Source organism: Typopeltis vanoorti, chromosome 21 (genome assembly GCF_054136105.1).
Source record: "Typopeltis vanoorti isolate ZY-2024b chromosome 21, IOZ_Tvanoo_1.0, whole genome shotgun sequence".
NCBI classification, from domain to species: Eukaryota; Metazoa; Arthropoda; class Arachnida; order Uropygi; family Thelyphonidae; genus Typopeltis; species Typopeltis vanoorti.
The window spans coordinates 33,093,896-33,116,524 of NC_143569.1; the positions used below are offsets into that span (position 1 = coordinate 33,093,896).

Consider the following 22,629-nt stretch of genomic DNA (forward strand, 5'->3'; position numbering starts at 1 on the left):
TTAAACTTATTCACTGTCACACAGCACTCACACCAACATCTGGCAGTCCATTCCAGTCATTCAACACTCTCCCAGAAAAAAATCTACCTCTCAAACCCTTACTCACTCCTACACAAATATCATGGGTGACCCTTAGTTCCCTAGCTACTTGTCATGTATTGAAAAATTTCTTTTATATCAGCTTAGAGAACCTCATTTAGTAATTTACAATTTTTGATCATATCCCTTCTTTTCTGCCTGAACACTGCAATCCACACAAGTTCAATATACCTTCAAGAGACCATTCCAGTGACCTGTCACCAGATTGATCACTTGTCTGTAGATCAACCACCTTCTGATCCCCAAGAAAACCCAGGTGACCAAATCAGAGAACAGTTGTCAAGATGTCATGAAATCATAGTTTTTATAAGACTATGACTTGGCCTATGACTATAAAATACCCCTCTGAATTTTAACTGTCTACCATCACCAATAAATCCCTACCCTTGTCAAAATTACAAAGTACAAACCTTTACATTTTGCAACATGAAATTGACAATCACTATCCTCTGAATATTTTTGAATATGTTGAGTGCTTCCACCTTCATCTACCTCAATTCTCACAACAGTCAATGTCACATCAGCAACTGCAAATGGATCAGAGATCCTTGCTAAGTGATCACTTAGTAGCTCAACCATTCTTCTGTTTCTGTCACTTTCCTATCATTGATAGTGATTAAAGTTATCCTTCCATAATCATTCCTACTCTTAGTCATCTACATGGTGAAAGAAACCTGGATTATTACTTTCGCCTGCTTAGCTAATTTTCTCTTATAGTATGATTTAGTCTGATAAACTTTCTAGCAGTAGTGCATGTGACTAGGTTATCATCATCTCATTGAAGAACAACATCAAGGCTTGTGTTTAAAGCATTGGTTGTAAGAAACATTAAAGTTTGGAATGTCGGAATAACATGATGTTTGTCAGGTAAATAGAAAAAATGAAGTGTATAGTGATCAGAGAAGCATGGCAAGAGATAATTAGTTGGTGAGAAAAGACAAGAGAAATAAAGAAGGAAGGTAACAGAACAGAGACATTCTTGCATTGGCATGAAAGGGAAATCAAAGGGTGGCAATTTGCTGAGAAGGTCTTGAAAGACTCAATCAAACAGAAATAGATCTGGAGTAGCAGAATGCACATTAATGATTAATTGGTGGGTTTCCAGATGGTAAAGAGGTTGATAATTGATTACTCTCTCTCTCTTCATTATTTCAAAAAGAACTGAATTGACAACAATTGATAATTTGCCATTTTAGAACAGGCTGAATATAAGAGTGCTTCCATATCCTGGAATAGATGCTGGCTTTTTTTTTGAGTTGGGTGGCCTTTTTGTACCTCCAGGCTTCCAAAGGTTTTGGAAAACTTGATCATACTGTGGGTGGTTTCAGAGATTTTTTTTTCTATTATTATTAATTTTTTAATACATTTTTTGTATTTTTATTTATTTTTTATACAGGAAACCCTGGTTTAGTGACAAAACATGGAAATTTTTTTCCAAACCATTTCCAGCCCTCAAGTAAGTGCTCAACTCACACCAGACACTGGAATTCATTTACTGCCTAAACACAATCACAGACATCTATGCCCATGGCAGGATTTAAAGCCATAGCCCAACTTTTGAATGCAGCTGGAAAGGTATTATCAGGACAAGTGGACTTTGGTATCCAAGTTATTTGAGATTCTTCTAATGTCCTTCTGGAAAGATCAAAGGGAGACAGTGGTGCACTATTTCTGATATTGTTCTCCATTTGGCCATTTCAAAATCAGATTTCAGTTTTTGATGGTTGTTTTCAATTTGTTGTGCTTCAGTAGAAGATGACAATGTGGCTAAGCTTGTCTATTAAGTCACTTACAGAATGTTGAATTTTTTTCTCTAGGACTGCCCTGGAACACTTGATGTTAAGCCTTGGCTTAGACACTGGGTGGGAATTTTAAAACAAACAAAGGCTTTAATTCCAGCAGAGAAAATTTCAGTAACTCATGCAAAACAAATTTTAGATCAGGAGACTCGGAGTGGTAATCTGGCCATGGAAAAGAAAAGTAGAAGTGACAGAAATCATCCCATTTGGTGCTATTGTAGTGCTAAAGAACAAAAAAATTGTAAATAACTGAGCAAACTGCTAGCCTGGTTGGCCAAGTGGTTAGAGCATTTAATCTCCAACAGGCTCTGTGTTCACATCCTGCTTTCGGCATGATGTCCGTGATTGTCTTTAGTTAGGAGACAGACAGTATCAGGTGTGAGATTACTGCCTCACTTCAGGGAGGTCTGAAGTGCCATGTTTGGTTTCTAGAGCAGGATTTATGGACTATACAAAAAAAAAAAAAAAATTCCTCAGCCCATCCACAGTACTAATGCACTATAGGTTTACAACCTCTCTTGAGGTTGGGAGTTACATTTAATATTTTAAAAAAACATCTTGTGAAAGAGGAAGCTTGTAGAAGATTATGGTCTGAGTGACCTCTATACTTTATTTGAAAGGAGATCTGATTAAGAAGAGATCAGAAGTGTAGGGATCGTTATCTGTTATGAGTGATAGATGAATTGTGTTAGATAACTGCAACCACTTCAGCATCTCTTCAGAAAAGGAAAGCCAGTTAGAATAAAGGACACTGAAGTCACCTAAGAAGATTATTTCACTGTTGGGTAGTTGGACTGCAGATAGTTGAACACCAATGATATAAAGTCAAAGAGTTTAGCATGATTTTCAGAATTTTGAAAACAATAGAGAAAGTAGACTGATGTAACAAAGTAGGACATGGAAACTTTGAGCCACCCCTTGAGGGTACATGACAGGAATTTGATGATGATGATGATGAACTTTGAGCCAGAGAAAGTTAAAAACAGATGTCCAAATTTGGTATTTTCTGGCTTTGGACATCAGAATGAATATAGGCACAAAAGCTGCTCTCGTGTAAAAAGAATTACACAAAGTGTAGTTTGGACAATTGAGGGATACAATGGTTATCAAGGTTAACATTTGAGACTATTAAAAACAGGTCAGATCTGAATGTCTGTATGTGGTGATGAATGGTTGTGCTATTCTATGAACATTGATCAGGTGAATGTGGAAAAAACATTTATAAGTCCATCTGATATTTTTCAGGGAGTTCTAGTGACACTATAGAATGTTTGATATTCTGTTCATTATGATGACTGGGTGGGGAGGGGAAAAAAAAAGCAGGGGCATGTAATATGGAGAAATACTCTTGAATGCACTCTGAATGAACATGTCACCCATAAAGAAAGCATCCAATATCCTAGCTTTGACAGTGACTCAAACACCTATCTGGATTTCCTTCCACCACGTAGCATGCTACCATCAGGTGTTGTCAGTGTACTATGCTATTTGGCATCCAGCCTGCAAAATGATTTTAGTGCTGTAGTCTTGGATAGAGATGGTTTTAGATCTACAAAGTATGTGTCAGGCCTTTGAAAGATATAATTCATACAGCATGGAAAAGAGGTAGATAGAAACTAGATTCTTTGCTGTGGTACCAAACATATCATCAATCATTTTTAAACCATTAAAGGGATATGAGGTGGAAAGTACTGATATACATCAAAACATTTGTAAAAAAAATAGCAGTAACAAAACTACTTAATCTAAACATATGGTGCAGTTATTATAACACAAATACTGATCTCTCACACATTGGGATGTTAGAGATGGAAAACTGTAATCCTCAATATTTTGGCTATATTTCAGTATCTGTTCCAAAGTGGTTGTAAGTTCATGATAGGAAATGAAATAGGAATAAAGCCTGTACACACTGGGATGGTTACAGTAATGCAACTAGTCTCATATCAACAAAAGTCACTGTTACTTCTGTGTATGGTGGTGTGAATAGGAAGCAGTCTTGCAAAATTTCCACATAACTGCTGATTTCTCCCCATCCCAAAACACCACCATACTTTGTCGATATAAAAAGGCATATTATATATATCTGACAATTTGAAATGATCTGCTGATGATCAAAACAGAAAGAAAGTTATCCTTTCTCCATATACAGAAAACTATTTATACAGAATGTGCTAGGTCATTTCATCTGGCTCAAAAACGGGTATGATCAAACTCAAGATTTAAAATCAAACTACATTACTGCTTGGAGAATAATATATCAGCCATATACAACACAGACAAAAGGAATGTTACCAATTTAGGCCACATAATAATGGCAACTATGAGAGGTTTTTAAGGAGCTAAGTGAATCACATTTCAATTTGAACAGGAACAAGTTACATCTGGAATAGCATAAAAATGAAATAAAATAGAAGCTGAATATGTGAAAAACTGTACAGTGATATTACACACAAATGACATTGCAAATACAACATTCCAAAGTTATTCCTAAACACAAAGAGGGATGAAAATATAAATCAGACAACTGCAAGTGACTTTTACAGTAACAGATTATGAAAATTCCTTAATGAATCTACCAGCATAAAGTAGTAAATAAAATGCATAAGATTTAAGGTAAAGTAAATTAAATAACCTGACAGTTGTATAATTTTTTCTAGCTGATGACTTTTACTAAATCATAATGGTTTTCTCTTGCACTGAAAATTGTACATAAGTATGACCAGACACTACATACTGCAGCAATTTGTAAAGCTTAAATTAAATATACTGTAATACACAAAAATAAGTCTGATGCATGCAGCTAAGGCATGCTAAGAAACTGTCTATAGTTACCACAGCTGATATGATTCTTTCATTGCTCTCTCTCTGCTCCATCGAGCAGAGAGAAAGCTTCCTGACTCGAAGAGTATGGCGAGAAGTACCATTTACTGGGGCTTTATGTGTACTAGTTCCCATTCCCCAGTACTGGAAGGAAAAATATCCCATGTGTAAGTGGCAGGAGGGAGATATTGGTGAGTGAATACAGGATACTTAGTGTTAATATCACTCACACAACTCAAATTAAATGCTAGTACTTGAGAAAGTGTATATGAACTAATATGAAATTCAAATGCAGTACATCCATTCATTTAATAGAATAAACACTAAATACAAGTTTAATTTGTATAATAACTAATGTGTAATGTACTATAATTAGGAAATTTTTAAATATTAATGATTATTTAAAATACTATAATTAAGCAATTTTTCCTGCTTTTCCCAAATTATAACTTCTTTCCCACTGCAAGAATCCTCATAACTTAATATGCAAGGATGCTTTACTGTTACTTACTGACTATTTGAATATAAATGAAAGAGAGAGAAAAATAGGAAACTTATTTGAAACAGTTTAATCTAATAGAATTTCCCTTTTTTATTCTTTGGTAGGCAGCATAAGAAAAACGTGCAAAACAAGACAGGTAGACAACCATATCATCAAGTGAAATAGTTCAGTCAGATGCTATGCAGTGGCAGATCCAGATGGGTGAATGTCCTCTCCTATAGAAATCAATCTTCATTACATTACTGAAGAAATCTATATGCATGTTTGTTTTTATTTATTTATTTATTAATTAGAAGGATGATTAAGAACTTGAAATGCAAAATAAATTCATCAGTGAAAAAAATGAAATGAATTGTATTAATAAAATATGAAATATTAAAAATCAAATAAGTATTTTTGAATCATCTCCCAAGTAATATCTGAATTGCCTCTCCTAAAAAACCTAAAGTTTAGATCTGCAACTGCACATATTTTGGTGGAAAAATTAAAAAAAAAGGTTCAAAATGTTTTTAATTAAAAGCTAAAAGGAGACTGCCTCAATTAAGTAACATAAAAGCAAGTGTATAAAAATTATATACATAACTTTACAATTTTATAACAAAACCATTATTATGCCTTGTTCAGTACACTTTTTATGAAATGAAAATTATAAAACAGTGATCTAAAAGTTTTTGGAATTGGCTATTTATGATCTATTTTAGTTTTTTCTTGTGCTAATGAACAATTATATTCTGTTTTGTATAAAGTGCTTGTTCTTGCAACACAAGAACACTAGAAATCAAATTATGCAAAGTGAACTTTTGCATTCCAAGGACATAATCGCTAGCATCATTGTAAAGTCAACAGAAGCTTCTAAATGTTGAAAGTACTGATTTGCCAGGAAGAAAAACTTTTCTGCTTCCATATGAGATTGGTTAACTCATCTTTAACAGAAATGTCCTTATAAAGGTTCCTCACATCCTATGCAGTAATACAGTTTATATTACTGCATAGTTTGAATATATACAGTAAGAAACATATAGGCATTGTGTGTAAAATATGGCACTGTGTTTTGGCGGCACTAAAGGTGATTAGGTTATCTCATCCCATTAAACTCATATTGAGAACTGATTTAAGGCTTGGATGCAAAAGGTATTGATGCCTGAGATACTAGAGAACTCTAATATGTTTATCAAATGAATAGATGAGAGTATATCCTCATAATTAAAACTGTGGATAGGATTGAGGACAATAAGATAAGGTCATTTATGTATAGGAGAAAGAGTGGAGAAAGAGTGTAGATGACACACCTATGGGGCATTCTGACATTGGTAGAAAAGTTTCCTTTTCAGACTTATCTACCAATGCCAGAGTTCTTTTGTGCTATGTCAAATAGCACAAAATGATGAAAGTGGTGGTGGCTGATAATCGTTAATTTATATTTCTTTACAGCCAAAGGTAAAAGTGATGATTTGAATAGACTGATATGGTTGACAAAGGATAATGGTTACCAGTTTGAGATACAAAGTATAAAGTTATGCACTTTGAGATGAAAATAATACAAGCAGTGTACCATGTGTATTTTTGGTTCCTTTCAAGTGTTTAAATTTATTTAATCATAGTAATCAATTCCTGATATGTTAGCTAGAGGGGTACACAGGATACTATAATAGTTCTAGAAGATTAAGATTATATTACTACTAATATCTTCTATCAACAATTTCTGTCCAAAGTAGCCTATTACTTGTAAACATTTCATAAACTGTCACACCTAATATTTATCTTCTAGGATACTTTTGAATGAATCAATCCCCATGGATCTTAGTCTTCCTCAGTCTTTTTCCTGCCATCTTGGCATCAAGCACTTGCTCTGCCAATCTTTCCTTTCAAATTCTGTATAAGTGACCATACCACTTGATATTAGTTCTGCTCACATATTCTTGAATGCTAGAAATCAAGTGCCTTCCTAATATTTTAATTTTTAATATGATTCTGTCATCTGTTCACTCTCCCAATTTTTCTCAGAACTTTTATATCTGTAGTCTCCAGTCTCAGATCAACTCTCAGATCCATAACTTAAAACTAGTTTGAACCCTGTCTTGTATACTGCTAATTTAGTGTTTCTGCTGACATCTTCTCTTATTCCATATAAATTAATTCTAAATTAATTCTCCTGGCTACACACCATATCAGCTACACTTATTTTGTTGTCTATTTTCATATTTAATTTACCATTTTCACTAAAAACTATTCATAATTAGCTAAAACATTTTTCTTGTTCTATAGGTGCTTCTTCAAGAAGGCAGTTGAAGTTTTTCTACATTTTTCTGCCTATTTTCATAATTTTGGATTTTTTTATTGCTGATTTTCATGCCAAATTTGTTACAGCTGTTAGAGTTAGAGATTTAGTTCTGGAGACTTTTAATATATTTAGGATTACATGACATCAAATGCACAAAGCAAAGTTTTTGATATCTCCAATTCTACTATCAGGTTTTATGCCACTTTCTTTGATAATGCAATCCATACAAATGCTAAATAAGAGTGGAGATATATATTGCTCTCTACAATGCTCCATTTACCCATATAATTGCAGTTTTGAAAAGCTTTTCTTTGGACATCGTCACATGCCTTTTTCCAGAACTACAAAAGTTTGGTACAGATTGTTGTTATATACCCACAATTTCTTAACTATATGTCATAAAGTGAAAATCTGATCAAGACAACTTCTATTTTGGTGTGAACCCAGCTTGTTCTTCTCCAAGTTTCTCTTTCACAATTTTTCTTAGTCTCTACTCAAGTATTCTTGCATAAATCTTCCTGGAAAATTTAGTAGAGAAATTCATTCCTCTGTAATTCTCACATTTCTCTTTTTACAGATGGGTACTATTAGAGCTCTACCCCAAACATTTGGAATTAGACCATGGCTAATATAAAACCTTTATACCTCCAAATTGATTATTTTTGGTCGAACAACACTCCAACTGTATTTTCCACATTTTAGGCTTTTGAAAGCTTTTCTATCTCAAGTATTGATATGTACTCCTGTTTGCATTTCTCCTGAATAATATTTTCTACTAGTGTACTGTTGCTACTTGTTTCATTTAACAGTCTTTTGCAGTAATTGCTCCAGACATTTAGAATTTTTTTTTAGTTTTTTTTTCTCTTTTACCATTATTATCTTTGATACCTTTTACGAGGGTGGTCTGAAAAGTTCTCGCCCTCAACCATAGATGACAACACTATCGGCACGATTTTTTTTCGCTAGGTTTGTACATCTGTCGTAAGTACGCATGTGAAATTGCACGCCATTCTATCAAGTAGTTAGTTTTATACAGCTGTCTGAAGCAAAAGTGTTGTCTGTATCCCTTGAAATGGATAAAATTGAGTATCATGAAGTTATTAAATTCTTTGTAAAAGAAGGTATAATGCCAAAAGAAATTCATTCGAAGTTCATAAAAGTTTATGGGCACTCTTCTCCTTCATTTTCGACCATTAAGAAATGGACAGCCAAGTTTAAACCTGGCTGTTCTACCAGCCTTGAAGATGGTCCACGAGAAGGACGTCCAAAAAGTGTAACAACACCAGATATCATTGATCAAGCACATGATATGGTATTGGATGACCGGTGAGTCAAAGTGCGTGAAATTGCTGAGACTATAGGCATTTCAAAAGAACGTGTAGGATATATTGCATGAAGAATTGCATATGAAAAGCTTTGCACAAGATGGGTGCCATGCTTGCTCATAGCAGATCAAAAATGCACTCGCATGAAAATCCCTGAATAGTGCTTGGAGCGTTTTAACAAGAATAAAACTGATTTTGTGCATCGATTTATTACTATGGATGAGACCTGGATTCACCATTACACACCAGAATCCAAACAGCAGTCAAAACAGTTGAAAGAAGCCGGTTGTTCAGCGTCAAAGAAGACAAAGTAGGTTCCATTAGCAGGAAAGGTCATGGCATCGGTGTTTTGGGATGCTAAAGCATTTTGTTTATTAATTATCTTGAAAAGGGTAAAACAATAACCAGGGAATATTATACAGATCTTTTAACCAAACTAGATAAAAAAATTCATGAGAAAAGACATGGTTTGCAGAAGAAAAAAATCATCTTTCATCAGGACAATGCACCTGCCCACAAGTGTTTTGGCAATGGAAAAATTAAGGGGTCTGCATTATGAATTGTTGGAACATCCACCCTATTCCCCAGATTTGGCTCCCTTTGACTTCTATCTCTTCCCAAAACTAAAACTCTTCCTCGCTGGTCAGTATTTTTCTTCGAATCAAGAGGTGATTGCAGCTGTAGAGGGCTATTTTGCAGATCTTACTGAGAACCATTAGAGAGATGGGATAATGTCGCTGGAATAAGTGTATTAGTCTTAAGGGAGATTATGTTGAAAAAAAAAATAATTTTGAAATTATAAATCCATTTTTTCATTGTTAGGCTGAGAACTTTTCAGACCACCCTTGTACAGTACTCTTTCCTACATTTCTAAGTTTTTTCAGTAACATAATTGTTGCCACCTTTTTTGATATTCATCTTCTCTATTCATAATAAGTCTTCCCATGATTTTTGTTTAGTTATTTTTACAAATAACTTAGCTCTTTTATATTTTTCTCTGTTATTTTAGGGTATCTGTTGACTTATTTTCTAGGAACTTTTGATATGCTTTTTTCTTTTTCAGGAATACTTCATTAACTTCTTTGTTCACCGTAGTATTTTTACTTCCTATCCTTGCAGACAACGTCACTAGAGGTTTCTCTATCTGAATCAATCATTGTTTTCTTCAGGGTTTGCTAATGAGACAGACTCCAAGGGTTTGGGTTGGTTTTCAAACTGTTTCATTTTCCTTGAATTATGTTTCTTATTTATCTCACCTATAGAAACATAATTCAAGGAAAATGAATACATTTTTAATAGTTGCTCACCTTTAATTATTTTTAAAACTTTCTTACATATTCTTCTTTTCAATGTGAAATTGATTTTTATCATACTTAAAACTAAGTAATGATCACTTCCAGTTTCAAATCCTCTGTATATTATTATATCCTGAATCAGCATGAAGATATTGCTATCGACAATAACATAGTCAATGAGGCTTTTCTTATTTTTTTTGTCTTCTCTCCATGCAAACTTATGCACATCTTTATGTTGTCTCATGGTATTAGTAATGACAAGTCTGTATTCTGATGGATCTTCATGTTTTAAATTAATCAATTGTTCACATTCTACCTTGTAATTAACTATCACTGCCACTGACGATGGCCTGTAATATTCAGGCAGAAGTATATGGCTTTAAATAAATGTTATTTACTTAATTCCTTGTGTTTTCTTGTGAAATAAGACAGAGAAAGTAAAACTTTGTGAAATAACTCGTCACCTCATACATGCAACAGCATTGTTTCTGTTATTCTGAAAGCTGAAAATTTGGATTATAGAAATGTTGACTTATACGAGAGATGAGAGTTAATAAACTATTTAAAAAAAATGCAGCTATAAAAGGAAAACTATTTCTTCTTTATAGACTGTATTACTTAAAATAAAGACCCATGTCACAAGTACAGCAAGCAATGAAGGAGAAGATGGCTGTTGCTAATTATCCTGCCATTATGCACAGTGGACTGTACTGGGTGTTACTGTTATATGTTATATTATTGTTGTTAGTGCTTTATGCTGGATTTAAGTTTTTGGAATTCATAGGAAGTTATTTTAGCTGGGGCGAGTATTTAGTCAGTATTGCATAAATCACAACTACCTTTTATTTCCTTATGAACAATATTATACTGCCTTAGTATCCCACATAAAGTAGGCAATTCAATCTCCACCAGCAGCCAATCAGAGATAGCTAATCTAAAGCTATCACTAATGATAAGCAGCAACCAATGAAGAGACTAGCAAACAAGTGCTGCCATTTCTTGGTACCTAACCCTAACAGGATATGTTCTTTTTTGAAATAGTTAGGTTCTACGGTCAATTTTCTTGAGTTTACGGGACAAACAACTTGAGTTTCCAGGAGAAAAAACCTGCTTGTCCATGGCAAAGAGTGATTAAATCGGTAACTGCTCAAAGAAAGTATTGCATATTTCAACAATAAAATTTATTATTTTTATCTCATGCATTTAAATTAAAAATGCCAAGAAACTATATTCTTGGTTTCATCCTTTATTCAAGTGTACGTAAACAAAGTTTGTGCATGAAGCAACTTCATGACTGGGCTACTTGTATATAGAGACTAATGACTTCACATCAACTGCCTTAGTATTCCACATAATGCAAAGCACATATCCTTGCTAACAAGTATAATGCTATGCATTATGGGAAAGGTCACTATCCAGACCTGTTTCAACCTTTATTGAGGTCTCATCAGTGGGAGCCAGACCCAAAAGTGATACCAAGGGTGAAGTAGTAATGCCAAAGTCATATTTCCTTATTCAAGTAGTCAAAAGGTGTCAACACTTATTATTAAAATACTCTGGATTAAAGATAGATTGATGTGAAGTCATTAACCTCTATATACAAGTAGCCCAGTCATGAAGTTACTTCACATGCAAACTTTGTTTGCTTATACTTAGATAAAGAATGAAACCAAGAATATAATTTCTTCACAATTTTAATTTATAGTATAACCAAGTGAAAAATCTTTCAACATATATCTCTAATCTAGAGTATTTTAGTAATCAAAGGAATTACACCTTTTGACTACTTGTATATGGAAATACGATTTTGGCATTACTTCAACCTTGGATCACTTTTGGGTCTGGCTCCCGCTGATGAGACCTCAGTAAAGGTTGAAATTGGTCTGGATAGTGGCCCTTCCCATAATGCTCAGCATTATACTTGTCTGTAAGAATATGTGCTTTGCATTATGGGATACTAAGGCAATTGATGTGAAGTCACTAGCCTCTATATACAAGTAACCCAGTCGTAAAGTTACTTCACATGCAAACTTTGTTTGCTTACACTTGAATAAAGGATGAAACTAAGAATACAACTTCTTGGCATCTTTAATTTATCCATGCATTGAAATTTATAAAATATGCATAGTATTTAGATTCTTTATGACAGCAAGTATCTGAAAAGAAGTAACATTACCATAAGTTATGATTCCTGGAGGAATGAAATATCATATTAAATATATGCCCATTTACATAAACAGTACTAATATTTCTCGATCAAAAAGAACTAGCAGCTTTATTCTACTTCAGACACGCTTCAACGTACATTCCAATCACTTAAGTCAAAAGACGTAATTGACAATGAATTAGTGTGTACCTTTTAATTTGTTTGAAATACGAATGAATATTGTGCACTGCTGCAACTGTTATCATCTACACAAAGATATTTACACTGGTTAAGTAGTAGTAGTAGTATGATTTCTCCCCTGCCCTGTGAAAAGTGAGGGAAAATTTTACATCTGTATAAAATTCATAATACTAAATCATGGTATGCAGTTTGTTTCAAGTGAACATGCAATGCTTGTCGCTGTAGTCAAATAGAAGTTTTAGTAGTGCTAATTCTTAAAATAACTGAAAACAGTAGAATGAAATAAAACTGAAATTCCAACTAATGTTGATGACCTTAAAATTTATTAGTGTAACAATAAAAACAAAATTAATACATTAAATTTCTGCCATTTTCTTTAATGTTAAATATCCACACTTATTGGTCCTCACTCAATAACATATCTTTTGTTTTCTTCTTTTTTATCTAATCTATTTTGTCTTTTGGACAAGTTTCATCTGCATCTATCCTAACTATAGTACTTGCATAATGATTTAGCCTAACAGCAATATACTGGAATACAGTAAGTTTTTTCTCCCTCACAGCCTTGAACTCATCAGTAGCACTAGTTTACTGTAAGCAGACTAGTAACATCTACTTTCAATATCTGAGATTATCATAAGTTATATTATGTAAAAGAATTTCTAGAATGTGTCATCCTTAGAATGATATGTTTATCATCTAAAGCTGTCATTTTAGAATGATTAACAATTGCCAGAAATGAACAGGTTATTGCTTTTTCTTTTTTCCTATAAAAAGAATTCAAATTTCATTGATGTGTTACTGAAACAACTGAATACTCATACAAAACAAAATGACAATGTGATTCCATCAAAATATATTATATATATATATATATATATATATATATATATTATAGGAATTTTTTCAAATCAAAAAAAAGTTAAAAAAAAAGCTAGCTCACCTTTTCATCAGCAAATTCTTCATCACTAAAATCAGTTAAGCCATCTTCTTGTGATAATCCCCAGTCAGTGCTGACATTTTCAAATAATGTTTTTTTATTTTGCAATGCATGCTCCAACTGAAGAAGAAAAATCAAAGTCACATAGCAGACTTAATTATTATTCATGTTATTTTATTTTTTTAACAATTTGTCCCTGTATGGTGTAGCGAGTGTTAAACTCAGAACACCATATAACAATCAATATAATATAATATTATATTGTTTTTAATATCATAAACCAGGTCCAATGCTAGCCTATATGACACCTTTGTGTAAATTAGAAAAAGGTGTACTTTTCTCAAGTAAGATTTTTTTAAAGTTACTATATTATTTTTTCCTCAATAATAAAAATTAACAAACAAACTTATTCTATATAAATTATGGTTGGTTGGTTTATTGGCAAAAGGACATAAAATGTCATACGGCACCACCGTAGCAAAGGTTACAGCAGTACACAAGGTATTAATAAATAGTGAAAGATAAATCAGTAAATCATATGTATATATAAAAGTTATGTACATATAAAAAAAATTATAATCAGGTATGTTTGTATAAATTAATAATTTTACCTATCTAGCCAAGCCATGTATATGGCTTGGCTAGATAGGTAAAAATTTCATTCCAAATCTCTTATGTTAAGTGCTGGCACTCCATCAGAATATGAGAAATGGTAATACACTCGTTGCATTTTTCACATAGATGGTCTTCAGCCCTCAGTAGATAATAATATGTAAGATGACTGTGACCTATGCAGAGCTTGGTCACAGTCATCTTGCAATGAAGCAATATTTTTTTAGAACAGTGCAATTAAAATAACATTTTGTTCAAGCCCACATGGGAAAATTTTAAAACAGAATATTAACAGTTCTTTGCACATTTTATCAGATGGTCCACAAGAATAGATGTAATAAAGACATTTGCAATTCATTTACCTGGGATAAAAAAAAAAAGCAATTGAAACACTTTTGTGTCTATTGATTTAAGTGTAGAAACTAGGTCAGATTTGAAAGGAATTTTAACATATATTAATTCTATTTAAATTAAGGAGATCCCTTAATTTAAATAATGTTACATCGCCAAAGTGAAGCCTACTGGCTCTTTTATTTAAGTAATATATTAATTCCTTTGAGTAATGTCTGGTTTAAAGTGTCGATGGCAATACATTATAGAAACAAAATTTTGCAAGAAATGAATGTAACAACTGATGTGGAAGAGCAAATCATCAAAAGTTTACTTTTGAATTAAAAAAGACTCATTTAAAAAGAGAAAAAAAATGGAGTGATATATTTACTGAAAGCAAACTTATTATTGATTACTAGGAAATAAATGTAATGAATTTTTCAGAAAAATGGTGCAAAAAGTTATACATTCAGCAAATGTTGGAGAAAATCACTTTCTCAGTTGTTAAACAAAATAAGAAAATTACAAGCAGAAACAGAATTTTCAAACATTTTATTACTTTAAGAGTATTTTGCACAGCACTAGCAATTGTGGCCCAAGTAGACCATTCTGTGCAATTAATGTCTTAATGTGCCAGAATTTAGGTATTCTTGAAGCAGCTGTATAAAGGCAATTAGATCTGGATGATGCTATTAAAATGTTCGTTAATAAAAAAAAAAGTAGCAGAGCACCATTGTAAAATATGTATAAATTTAAAAGTTACCAATCACTCAAAATATTTTTGTTATTGTGAGGAAAATTGCATGACAAAATAAATACAATATTAATGTATCAGAGATGGTCGTGGTTTCCCACCCACCTTATCACTTCAGAGGACCTGGTAAGTTCTGTTCCCTAGACCTAGCATTAGTTGTCAACACCTCTGTGTCCAGAGCTGTCATCGTCATAACCCACCAAGAAACTACAGCAATGCCTAAGAGTGACAAAGTTTGGAGGGTAGCAAAACTGTAACTCAAACTTAAAAATGGCTTTTTTCTTTTACTTGAATTTAGGGGCAGGATCATCAGAATATCATCTTTATCCAACCATGTGTTGGATAAAGTACTTATTCCAATAATTTCTGTGCAAATACGTGAACAATTTCATCTCCCTCATTTAAAAAAATTTTAAAGATACCAAGAAATTATATTCTTGGTTTCTTAGTATCCTATATTGCCTTAGTATCCCATAATGCAAGGCACATATCCTTATGGACATGTATAATGCTATACATTATGGAAAGGATCAGTACCTAGATTGGTTTCAACCTTTATTGAGTGGGAGCTAGATTCAGAAGAGATAACGAGGTTGAATTAATGAAGAAGTCATATTTCCCATAAACAAGTAGTCAAAAGGTGTTGTCACACCTTTTGACTACTTGTTTGCATTTGATAAAGAATGAAACCAAGAATATAATTTCTTAGCATCTTTAATTTATAATGCTTATTAAATTACTTAAGGAATTTACAACATACAAATAATATAAATTAAAATTAAACTTTAATCTATATTCCAATAATTTGGCAACATCACGTAATAAATTTTCACAGGAACTTAAAATAAAGACACGTGCACGCAGGCATTACACACAATAATTGAGGACGAAGCAGGAAGCTGTTGTTTCTCCTAAAAGTTGGGCTATGTAAGTATTCTCAGCCGTTGAGCTGAAGAAGCTTCAGCCCCAACGGCTGAGAATACTTACATAGCCCACTAGGGGGCACCATCAGGACTATTAGGAGAAACAACAGCTTCCTGCTTCATCCTCAGTTACTGTGTGTAGTGCCTGCGTGCATGTGTCTTTATTTTAAGTTCCTGTGAACATGGGCATGCCAAGGGTATTTGCCGCCCCTTTTACTGGCCATCCCTAATACTGCATTGTATAATCCAAATTAGATATTAGCTACATAAAATGCCGCCCGGGTGCGGTGCATCCCTTGCACCCTCGCGTTGGCACGGCCCTGCCTGTGAAAATGGGAACATGACGTTGCCGAAATATTGGAATATAGATTAAAGTTTAATTTTAATTAATATCATTTGTAGGTTGCAAATTCCTTAAGTAATTTAATAAGCATGTATAACCAACGTCTAAGGCTTTCTACGAGAATTTAATTTATAATATAACCAAGTGAAAAAACTTTCACCATCTAGCCCTTATTTTTGATGTTTCTGGCATATGCAAACAACACAATTTCATTTTTAGGATTGTAACAGTACTATCCATGCAATCTCACAGATGTGATTTTTCCAGATCTACCCATGCTCAATCAACGTATATCATTGTTTACTCCAAATATTTCCTCAGACTCAACTACTCCCTTTACTTCTTAGGCTAACCCATTCCTATGCTGGCCATTCTTATTTTTAACACTTTCACTGCCGTTTCCAATATCAGTTCTCCTCATTCCTCGTCTCCTTTTACCCCCCCCCCACTCTACATCTATTCACAAACACTTAAGTGACCTGTTCCAATCTCCAGATCTTTCACATTACCTCTTACCTTCTCTGATCTCTTGTTCGTATCGCTCTTTTACTTTATTCTGGCAACAGCCTCTCTAAATGACTTACAATTTCCAAGCACTGCAAACCTGTCAGAAAATTAAATGAAAAGGCACCAAGTCTGTATCTTGCATCAAAACCACAAAACCTGATTTGAAAGAAAAATTCAAGGTAAGAACTTGGTGCCTTTTCATTTAATTCTCTGATTATCTGAGATGCTGATTCATCATCAGAATCTCAACAAGAACTATAGATTAGCAATTCCAAGAATCTGGAACACCCATCTGCAACCTATATAGCAGAACCCCAAAAGGAAAATCCTAAGACAACAGGACTATAAAGATGCATTTGATGCGTATTTTTTTTTATTCTCTGTAAAATAACATAAAACATGTTATTTTATTTTATTTAATTATTTATTTTTTATTGTATTAATTTTTTTCATCAGAGGACAGGATTGTGTTAACAGTTAGCAAAGCAGTTACATTTAGTGTACTTATGTGTTGTGTAGTTTGTATCTTAATTATTATTTTTTCAGGAAATAACATATACTAAACTATTAATTAAATAGTTAATTAAATATTAATATAAATTTTGAACACTCCAAAATTAATTATAATTTCAACAACATTACATTGCCCTCATCAAGGATCGCAAAAAACAAATGATATGTGCACACAGGTACCAACACTGGGCAAATGAGGCTGAAGAAAAGCAACCAAAGTTGGGCCTAGTGTCCTAAATAGTTCCTCCTCCTAGTGGGCTAAATTGGGCGGTCTTGGTAGTTCGAATGAAGATTTGAGGATGAGTGCTTCCCAAATTTGGGGAGTCATGAGTGGCTGTAATACTGCAGCCGTATGTAGTCCTTATGTTTCAGAAATTCTGATATTGGCTATCCTGACTGTTTGATCACAGCAGGACAGTTTGCAACTGCAAGGTCTAGGTCTAGGGAATGAGGTTGGTTTTCGGTGAAGCAGATACCAATTTTTATGTGGTCTGGCCTGCAAGCGGTAGTAAGGTTGTATTTCCTTAGGATGTTTGTTAATTTTTCAGATATGTCCCGGATATGTGGAACGATGATAGGTTTCGTGTAATCTCTGTTCTGAAGGGGGAAAGAAGGTGGGTTATAGTTAGAGGAATTTTTTTTTTGGGGGGGGGGATTGTAGCCATTAGCTAAGTAAGTGTTCAGAATATGGCCAAGTTCAGCAGTTAGGGCAATGCTTCAGAACTGATTAATTTTACCCTGTTATATATGGTTTTGATAATCTCATAATGCTGAGAGGGGGTGGTGGTGTGACTGCTGGTAAATGTATCTATCAGTATGTGTGGGTTTTTTGTAAAAAGAGAATGCCAGAGATCCATCAAGCTAGCATGTAATCAGCGTGTCTTGGAATGGGAGACTATTGTTTTCCTTTTCTATATTAGAAGAGATACTGGGCTGTTGATCATTTAGAACATCATCATCATCAATTTCCTGATATGTAGCAACAAGGGATGTTCATTCAGGTCACTATGACAGCACTAAATGATTAAGTTTACATTATTATTAATCTCCTATCAACAATTTTCCTCCAAATCAATCTATTACTTGTGAGCACTCCAATATTGTCATATTTAAAAGTTTGTGCATCTAAGGCACTTCTGACAAAATCAATCCACCTAGACCTTGGTCTTCTTCTGTGTCTGTTTCCTGCAATTTCTTCTTCTTTTTAGCACTTCCATGGAGTTCAAAAACTCATCACCAAAGACCCAATCTATCATACCTCTCCTTGAACCCATTAACAGAAGAAGCACTCACAACAGACTCTGGTAACCCATTCCACTCATTTACAACTCTCCAAGCAAAAAATCTAGTCCTCACACCCCTACTAACCACAGCTTTATTTTACTTCCAAGGATGATTCCTCATTCTGGTCCCTCTAGCCAAGTTCTGAAACATTTCCCCTGCATCTATCCTATGAAATTCTTTAAGCAACTTAAATGTTTCTATCATATCCCCTCTTTTTTTTTCTCCAATCAACCAACTTCTGCAATCCACACATACACACCCTCAATCCATCTTCATAAGGAACATTCCACAGGCCATTCAACATCTTGGTCACTCAGCTCTGAATCCTCTCCACCACTTCCTCATCTCCAAAAAACACAATAGTAATCCAAATATGGGTATATCAAGGCCTTATAAAGAGGAATAACAACATCCTTATCTCTATTTTTAAGGTGTTCTTTAGCTAAGTAATCTTATGGGCTACCTTAGCAATAGGTCCTCTAAACTTTAACTCTGTCTACCACCACCCCTAAATCTCTAGCTTCATTTATTTCTTGGAGTACAGTGCCATCAATGTGATACATGGCTTGTAATCTATTGATCCCAAAATGCATAAATTTACATTTCTCAACATTAAACTGATAACCATTATGTTTTGCCCATACTGACCTATTTAAATCATCTTACAGGCTCTCCACATCACCATCATTAACTATTATTCTACCCAATTTCACATCATCAGAAAACAACTAATATAGCAATAACCTTTCAGGTTATTTCTTATACCATTTATGTATGAGAGAAGTCTGAAAATTTCTTGGCCTCGACCAAAGATGGCAACACTATCCGCAAGAAATTTTTTTTTCTAAGTTGGTACATCTGTCAATAAGCATCCATGTGAAATTGCAAGTCATTCTATTAAGTAGTTTGTTTTATATAGCTGTCTGAAGCAAAAGTGTTGTCTGTATCCCTTGAAATGGATAAAATTGAGTATCATGTAGTTATTAAATTCTTTGTAAAAGAAAGTTTAACGCCAAAAGAAATTCATTCAAAGTTAATAAAAGTTTATGGGCACTCTTCTTCGTTTTCGACAATTAAGTAATGGGCTGCCGAGGTTAAATGTGGCTGTACCAGCCTTGAAGATGATCCACGTAAAGGATGTTTAATAAGTGTAACAACACCAGAAATCATTGATCATGTACACGATATGGTATTGGATGACTGGCGAGTCAAAGTGCATGAAACTGCTGAGACTATAGGCATTTCAAAAGAATGTGTAGGATATATTTTGCATGAAGAATTGCATATGAAAAAGTTTTGCACAAGATGGTTGCCGTGCTTGCTCACAGCAAAATGCACTCGCATGAAAATCTGAAAATCTCTGAATAATGCTTGGAGTGTTTTAACAAGAATAAAACTGATTTTGTGCATTGATTTATTACTATGGATGAGACTTGGATTCACTATCACACACCAGAATCCAAACAGTAGTCAAAACAGTGGAGAGAAGCCAGTTGTTCAGCACCAAAGAAGACAAAGTAGGTTCCATCAGCAGGAAAGGTCATGGCATTGGTGTTTTGGAATGCTAAAGGCATTTTGTTTATTAATTATCTTGAAAAGGATAAAACAATAATGAGGAATATTATACAGATCTTTTAAGCAAACTAGACAAAAAATTTCATGAGAAAAGACATGGTTTGCAGAAGAAAAAAATCATCTTTCATCAGGACAATACACCTGCCTGCAAGTGTTTTGGCAATGGAAAAATTAAGGGATCTGCACTATGAATTGTTGGAACATCCACCCTATTCCCGAGATTTGGCTCCCTCTGACTTCTATCTCTTCCCAAAACTAAAACTCTTACTCGCTGGTCAGCATTTTTCTTTGAATTAAGAGATGATTGCAGCTGTAGAGGGATATTTTGCAGATCTTACTGAGAACCACTACATGGACAGGATAATGAAGGTGCAGCGTTGCTGGAATAAATGTATTAGTCTTAAGGGAGATTTTTACGTCGAAAAATAAAAATAATTTTGAAATTATAAATTCGTTTTTTTCATTGATAGGCAGAGAACTTTTCAGAACACCCTTGTACAAGGTAAACAGCAATGGTCCCAGCACTGAACTTTTGCGACACGTCACTAGTCACCAGTTTTCCTCTTGAATCTGCCCCCTCCATATACCTCTTTTTGATATGCATTCAGTAGCCACCCTCTTATCCAATTAACCAGTGTCATATCTATCCCCATTTGTTCTAATTTGCATAACAGAGTACCATGTGGTATTCTGTGAAATGTCTTTGACAGAATACCACATGTAGCCATTTCCTTTATCCAACTCAGCTGTTACCCCATTATAAAAAAATAGTAAATTACTAAGGCATGACTAACCCTTCCCAAAGCCATGTTACATTGAGATGCTGCAATATCCCAAGAATCTCCAATTCATCCAACTCTGTTCCCACATTAATGTTTGTTACATATGTTAAAGCAGTAACCTCACTGGGATGATATACCCTTGCAAAGTGGTAACTCAGTAACTCAACTATTTTATCTACTTCTGTCACCTCCTGACCATCACTCATTAAGGTTAATCTTCAATAGTCATTCTTCTGCTTACCACATAACGAAAGGACCCTGTGGGATTTCCTTTGGCAGCTTAGCTAGACTTCTCATAATCTGATTTTGCCTTTCTTGCAACTGTTCATGAGGTTACTGGTGATGTTTCTCTTTATATACCCTCCACAGCATTTTCTTCTTCAGCAGCTCATATTACTATAAGTTTCAGTAAGGAAATACCGTGAGTAGACATATTACTAACTATTATAATAAAGGAATTAACTCGCGTAAATTATTCTTTATTCGTAGAATTTTCACCTGAGTATCACAGGCATCATCAGTACAGGTATAAGGTTAATTAAACGATAACTGTTATGTTCACAAAGCGCCACCTAAGTAGCTAAGGTTAAATTTCCTAAATTTATTTAATTATTATTATTATTTATTTATTTTTAATAATTTAAATTTAATTATTCATTATAATAATTAAAAAATAAAAAATAAAATAAAATAAAAATAAAATAAATATTTTTTTTTTCTTTTCTTTTTTTTTTTTTTATAAATATATATGTGTGTACAATTATATGTTAGGAAAGATTTGCTGCTTTATAAAGTACTATCTCCCACAAGGGGGAAAGACGTAGACCATTGGATCTGTTTAGGTTAGGGGAGTGAAGTAATGTTTCACATGTTTCTTTGTATAGCCGTTCCATTAGGAACAGACTTTTGTGAATGACTTTTGTCTTGTTCCACTTAACTCTATGTCTGGTGTTGATGGCATGTTCTGCAATTCCAGACTGTTTGGGTTCAAGGTACTGGATGTACGACTGGTGTTCTTCTAACCGGACCTGAGCAGATCATCTTGTTTGTCCGAAATATGATAATCCACATGAGCAGGGAATCTGGTAGACACCTGGATAGCTGAGATGTGGGAGCTTGTCCTTTGGAGACATTAGGAATGTAGAGATTTTTCTGATGGGTCGAAAAGCCACACAGATATTTAGTGGTTTTAGCACCTTAGTTATGCATTCACTAAACCTATGTACATAGGGGATAGGTATACGTGTAGGTTCTTCTGTACTTGAAAAGGATGCTGGAGCACGACTACTTAAAGCTCTTTTTATGAAGGACTTCTTATAGCCATTGGATATGAAGGAGGAATTAATATACTGTAATTCTTTTTGTACAAGTTCTTCTGAAGAACAAAAGGAATTGGCTCTATGAACTAGTGTTTTTATAGTACCTGCCTTTTGGCTGGGATGGTGATGTGATTCAGCATGGATGTACTGGTCTGTATGAGTCTCTTTCTTATAGACTGTGAATTATAGATAACCATCTGGTTGGCGAAGAATCAAGAGATCTAGAAAGGCTAACTGCTTATTTACTTCTATTTCTAGGGTGAACTGGATCCTTGT

The 22,629-nt window shown here is 33.9% G+C and overlaps 1 protein-coding gene across 3 annotated transcripts in view; it reads right to left on the reverse strand.

The window, feature by feature from the left end:
• Positions 1 to 22,629, reverse strand: part of Asap (ArfGAP domain of ASAP) — a 718,739-nt gene that overhangs the window by 211,946 nt on the left and 484,164 nt on the right. For all 3 annotated transcript variants that reach the window (XM_090411444.1, XM_090411445.1, XM_090411443.1), the window contains exon 21: positions 13,415 to 13,531. In XM_090411444.1, coding sequence (XP_090267570.1) covers positions 13,415 to 13,531 — 117 coding nt within the window. The remainder of the gene's footprint in view (positions 1 to 13,414; positions 13,532 to 22,629) is intronic.